This window comes from Salvelinus sp. IW2-2015, linkage group LG6.1, assembly GCF_002910315.2.
Source record: "Salvelinus sp. IW2-2015 linkage group LG6.1, ASM291031v2, whole genome shotgun sequence".
Classification (NCBI taxonomy): domain Eukaryota; kingdom Metazoa; phylum Chordata; class Actinopteri; order Salmoniformes; family Salmonidae; genus Salvelinus; species Salvelinus sp. IW2-2015.
This window is the reverse complement of record NC_036845.1, coordinates 21,245,362-21,251,207: the sequence shown is the minus strand read 5'-3', so window position 1 is coordinate 21,251,207 and position 5,846 is coordinate 21,245,362. Positions and strand designations below refer to the sequence as shown.

At 41.1% G+C, this 5,846-nt stretch overlaps 1 protein-coding gene across 1 annotated transcript; it reads right to left on the bottom strand.

Moving 5' to 3' along the window:
* Nucleotides 1-285: 285 nt before the first annotated feature.
* On the bottom strand, nt 286-5,190 carry LOC111965305 (calcium homeostasis modulator protein 5-like). Its single transcript, XM_023989392.3, has 2 exons — nt 4,380-5,190; nt 286-4,106 (listed from the first exon to the last, which is right to left on the bottom strand). Exons 1-2 carry the CDS (start codon nt 4,920-4,922, stop codon nt 3,717-3,719), a joined length of 933 nt encoding a protein of 310 aa, XP_023845160.1. The 5' UTR covers nt 4,923-5,190; the 3' UTR covers nt 286-3,716.
* Nucleotides 5,191-5,846: the final 656 nt, after the last annotated feature.

Genomic DNA, 5,846 nt, shown 5'->3' with positions numbered 1-5,846 from the left:
ATTGGTTAGAGCCTGTAAGTAAGTATTTCACTGTAACATCTACAGCTGTTGTATTCGGCGCACGTGACAACTTTGATTTGTCGTTTTTTTTGTCACTGGCCTACACACGTCAAAGTAGAATTATGTTTTTATTTTTTACAAATCAATTAAAAATAAAAAGCTGAAATATCTTGAGTCAATAATTATTCAACCCTTTTGTTATTGCAAACCTAAATAAGTTCAGGAGTAAAAATGTACTTAACAAGTCACATAATAAGTTGCATGGACTGAATCTGTGTGCAATAATTGTGTTTAACATGACTTTTTAATGACCACCACATCTCTGTACCCCACACATACAATTATCTGTAAGGTCCGTCAGTTGAGCAGTGAATTTCAAACAAAGATTCAACCACAAAGACCAAGGAGGTTTTCCAATGCCTCGCAAAGAAGGGCACCTATTGGTAGATGGGTAAAAAAAACAGTCAATAAATATGCCTTTGAGCATGGGGAAGTAATTAATTACACTTTGGATGGTGTATCAATGCACGCAGTTACTACAAAGATAAAGGCATAATTCCTAACTCAGTTGCTGGAAAGGAAGGAAACCGCTCAGGGATTTCACCATGAGGCCAATGCTGACTTTAAAACAGTTACAGTTTAATGGCTGTGATAGAAGAAAACTGAGGATGGGTCAACAACATTGTACTTACTCTACAATACTAACCTAATTGACAAGAGTAAAAAGAAGGAAGCCTCTACAAAATAAAAATATGACAAAACATGCATCCTGTTTGCAACAAGGCACTAAAGTAATCCTGCAACAAATGTGTCAATGCAATTCACTTTTTTGTCAAGAATAGAAAGTGTTATGTTTGGGAAAAATACAATACATTACTGAGTACCACTCTCCATATTTTCAAGCATAGTGGTGACTGCATCATGTTATGGGTATGCTTGTAATTGTTAAGGATTAGGGAGTTTTTCAGGATAAAAATGAAATTGAATGGAGTTAAGCACAGGCAAAATCCTAGAGGGAAACCTAGTTCAGTCTGCTTTCCACCAGACACTGGGAGATGAATTCAGCTTTTAGCAGGACAATAACCTAAAACACAAGGCCAAATCTACACTTGCTAACCAAGAAGACAGTGAATGTTCCTGAGTCACCAAGTTACAGTTTTAAATCTACTTCAAAATCTATGGCAAGATCTGAAAATGGTTGTCTAGCAATGATCMAAAACCAGCTTGAAGAATTTTTWAAATAATAATGGGCAAATTATGCACAATCCAGGTGTGGAAATCTCTTAGAGACTCAGGAGTGTGAATACTTACAGTACCAGTCAAAAGTTTGGACACACCTACTCATTAAAGGGTTTTTCTTTATTTTTACTATTTTGTACATCGCACAATAATAGTGAAGACATCAAAACTATGACATAATACATATGGAATCAAGTACTAACCAAAAAAGTGTTAAACAAATCAAAATCTATTTTAGATTTCAGATTCTTCAAAGTAGCCACCCTTTGCCTTGATGACAGTTTTGCACACTCTTGGCATTCTCTCAACCAGCTTCATGAGGTAAATTCAAGAACTTTGAAAGTGTCATCAAGCGCAGTCGCAAAAACCATCAAGCGCTATGATGAAACTGGCTCTCCCGAGGACCGCCACAGAAACGGAAGTCCCAGGGATACCTCTGCTGCAGAGGATAAGTTCATTAGAAATAATTGCAACTCAGATTGCAGCCCAAATAAATGCTTTACAGAGTTCAAGAAACAGACACATCTGAACATCAACTGTTCAGAGGAGACTGCGTGAATCAGGCCTTCATGGTCGAATTGCTGCAAAGAAACCACTACTAAAGGACACCAAAATTAAGAAGAGACTTGCTTGGGCCAAGAAACACGAGTAATGGACATTAGACCGGTGGAAATCTGTTCAAATTTGAGACWTTTGGTTCCAATCGCCRTGTCTTTCTGAGACACAGAGTAGGTGAACGGATGATCTCTGCATGTGTGGTTCCCACCGTTAAGCATGGAGGAGGAGGTATGATGGTGTGGGGGTGCTTTGCTGGTGACACCATCAGTGATTTATTTAGAATTCAAGGCACATTTAACCAGCATGGCTACCACAGCATTCTGCAGCGATACGCCACCCCATCTGGTTTGCGCTTAGTGGCACTATCATTTGTTTTTCAACAGGACAATGACCCAAAACGCACCTCCAGGCTGTGTAAGGGCTATTTGACCAAGAAAGAGAGTGATGTATTGCTGCATCAGATGAACTGGCCTCCACAATCACCCAACCTCAACCCAATTGAGATGGTTTGGGATGAGTTGGACTGCAGAGTGAAGGAAAAGCAGCCAACAAGTGCTCAGCATATGTGGGAACTCCATCAAGACTGTTGCATTCCTCATGAAGCTGGTTGAGAGAATGCCAAGTGTGCAAAGCTGTCATCAAGGCAAAGGGTGGTTACTTTGAAGTATCTCAAATATATAATATATTTTGATTTGTTTAACACTTTTTTGGTTACTACATGATTCCATATGTGTTATTTCATAGTTTTACGTCTTCACTATTATTCTACAATGTAGAAAATAGTAAAAATAAAGAAAAACCCTTGAATGAGTAGGTGTCTAAACTTGAGACTGGTACTGTATGCAAATTAGATAGTTCTGTATTATATGTTCAATACATGTGCAAACATTTCTAACAGCATGTTGTCATTATGGGGCATTGTGTGTAGACGGGCGAGAAACAAAATCAATTGAATCCATTTGTAATTCAGACTGTAACAGAACAAAATGTTGAACAAGTCATGGACTGTTTTTACACACAAACTCACCACCCTAAAATGTTTTTATCAGGCATAATGCAACATGTCCAAATAATGTTCTATGAACAGGTTCATTTAGTGCTTACACATTACATGGTAGGGATTTTACAGATGTTAGAAAGGAGATGAAAAAAATAAAAACAGGTTCCACAAATGTTTTTGTAGAATCCAGTGAGAATATCCCGTATGTCATACATGATTTATTAGCTCTTAATGTGTGAGTTATTGACTTCTATTGACATTAATAATTGAACAGGACGGTAGTAATGGCAGAGTTATCCCCAAATTAACATAACATATCAAGTGAGCTGTACTTCACTTGTACTGCCATAGAAAGACACTTTAAGGTGGTGCTCAAGTTGTCATAATAATGTAAACATTGAGTTGTGTAAACATTTCAAGCAAATTGCATGTTACAACTCTGTCATTCATGTAGCATTCATATTGTGGCGCAATATTACATGCAAAATTCCCTATTGAAACTATACAATTACAATAGCTCTCCTACCATTATGTACCAGTAAAGTGAATGAAATGCTTCAAAAGGCATGTCAAATAGAGGTAGAGGAGACTTTGTCAAATCAAAGTGTTTGTTATGACAGGGACATTGCATCAGCTAGTGTTCATGACCATTCACGAACTGTGGGTTCCAGCAGACAAGAAGCCCTACTGTTTCACCACTTCTGCAATGGCTGCATTCTCTGGTAATCACTGCTGTGTCACTGGTAATAACTTTCTGAATGGTGCTCTGTGTAGATGTCAGTGCTTTGGGGGAAATGCAGGCAACAACGCTTCTTCTCAGTCTGTGAGTTAAATCTATTGTATTTACTGCATGTCATTTATAAAGGTAAAACAAATAGGATATACTGTAATTCATACTCTGCCATTATCCGTCCCTCTCTCAGCTCATCTCTATGCCGTGCTCCAGGTCCATGACTGGTCTTTTCTCAGGGCTGTAGTCTCGGTCATCACGCTCCACATACCTCTGCAGGGTGCTGTAGTACTGCTCACTCTTGGAGAAGGTGTAGAGGGCTGAGATCTCCTCCCAGGCCTTGTGGTTGGGGAATGGGAATATTTCCGGGTCACGGTTCTCAAAGAAGCTCTTTAGGTTCCTCTCGGCCAGCTTGGATGCATACTCCATAGCGAATGTGTCAAACTGCTCCTTCTCCTTTTCTACGTAGCGCTTCCAGAAGGTGAGCTGCAGGTAGCTGACCTTTGAGCGGCAGTTTGTGTAGCAGGTCCCGAGGAGCCCTAGTATGGCTGAAATGATGATAATACACCAGCCTAGTATCTGGGGATGTACAGACATGAACCAAAACTTATGCTCACATAAAATGAACAAACAATGCCAACAATAATACTTGTTAATAACAAACATATTCAATACGGTTGCTTTACTGTCAATTGAATTACAAACAGTCAAATAAATCAATGAATTACACCTTCATTTTGGTCTGACTCGTACCAGCATTTGCAGCTGTACCAATAACCCATTGACAGTGAAAAATATGACATTCCAACATACAAAAGTCACAAACAGGGTCTGACTGCTGCTTGCACTCACCTGTGACTGAGCCCGGAACATGAGCAACAGTTCCATGTTCTCGTCACTGGGCAGCTTGGACTTGCTGCAGGGCACGCGGGCCAACTCCTCCCGGCACATCAAGGTCTTGTTTTTACAGAACAGATCCACCACCAGGTTATCATCCAGCCCGCTGACGGCACACTCGTAGAAGGTCCCGTTCAACAGTGCCACACACAGCCACATGATAGGGGCCACACAGGCACCGGAGAAGATTTTGACAAACACTTTGAGGCAGGTGAAACAGTTGCCCCTGGGGCATAGCTTAATGGGGTTTAGGCAACAGCCAGTGTAGAGGCGCCACAGCTTGCTGCTGAAGAAAAGACCCAGCACCAGAAGCACCAGGCCTGGGCCCAACAGGAAGGTCAGGCCGTATGCAAAGTTCTGGTCGTGGTTGCAGGGGCACTGGAATGAGACCATGGAGAAGATCCGCTCTCCCCCGATGGTCAGGAGGGCCATGAAGCTGTAGCCAATGGTGGCCTTCTGGTTCATGAAAAAGCGCAGGACGGTCTGGAAGTTATCCATGGTGTCGACAAGGGGTTTGTCACGCACGCTCCGCAAATACCAAGATAACGCAAAGAGAATGGAGTATTAGAAGAGGAAAAATACAGCAGTGAAATAGTTTAGATGCAAACGGTTGCGTCTCCAACACTCACTCCACTCCCTGTGCTGTTTAAGCCGAAGACAAACACACTGAAGTTCTTCTGAGCCTATTTCTGCCCCTCCCTTTTCCTCCTTCCTGTTCTTTCTCTTTCACTTTTCCAACTCCTCCCTCTTTTCCTCACTTTATCTCTGTTTCCCACCCTTGTCCACCCACTTAATCCAATGAGATTGTCTGCATTCTCCAACTCTCAAACCCCACCCTGATTCTTATTTCTTCCTTCTAAATGTCCTTCTCTGTCACTCCCCCTCCTTTCCTATGCGTAGGTAATAAAATAGCAGTGACTGAACTGGCTGAGATCCTGCTGATCTGTTTTTGTACTTCAGACCATGCAGCTGCCGTTGTCCTCTCAGAGTGATGTCATATGACAARCAGCCACGGGGTCATGCAGTCTGTCAAAAAAACATTAACATTAACTTCACTTTAACCAGATTTATTTCAATAGTTATTTGAGCAGCACAGTGATTTCAGCAACACGATTTATTATCTGTATTAAATTCCCATACAGCTTGAGCCAGATACAACATTATACAGTATATGAAATCACCCTTTGCTCTCTCTCTCTCTCTCTCGCCCTCTCTTTCTTTTCCCCTTTCTCTTACATGCACAAACGCGCACACACATAAACACACACACACACACGAAGCAATGTGGTATTTCGGCACCAAGGCTGCCCTGCATTCATTAGCAGTTGCAAAATTAAATGGAAATCAACAATAATGTTAATAATGAGCTATGGAACCTCACGCAGATGCATATCATGCATACCCCAAAAATATAAACACAGA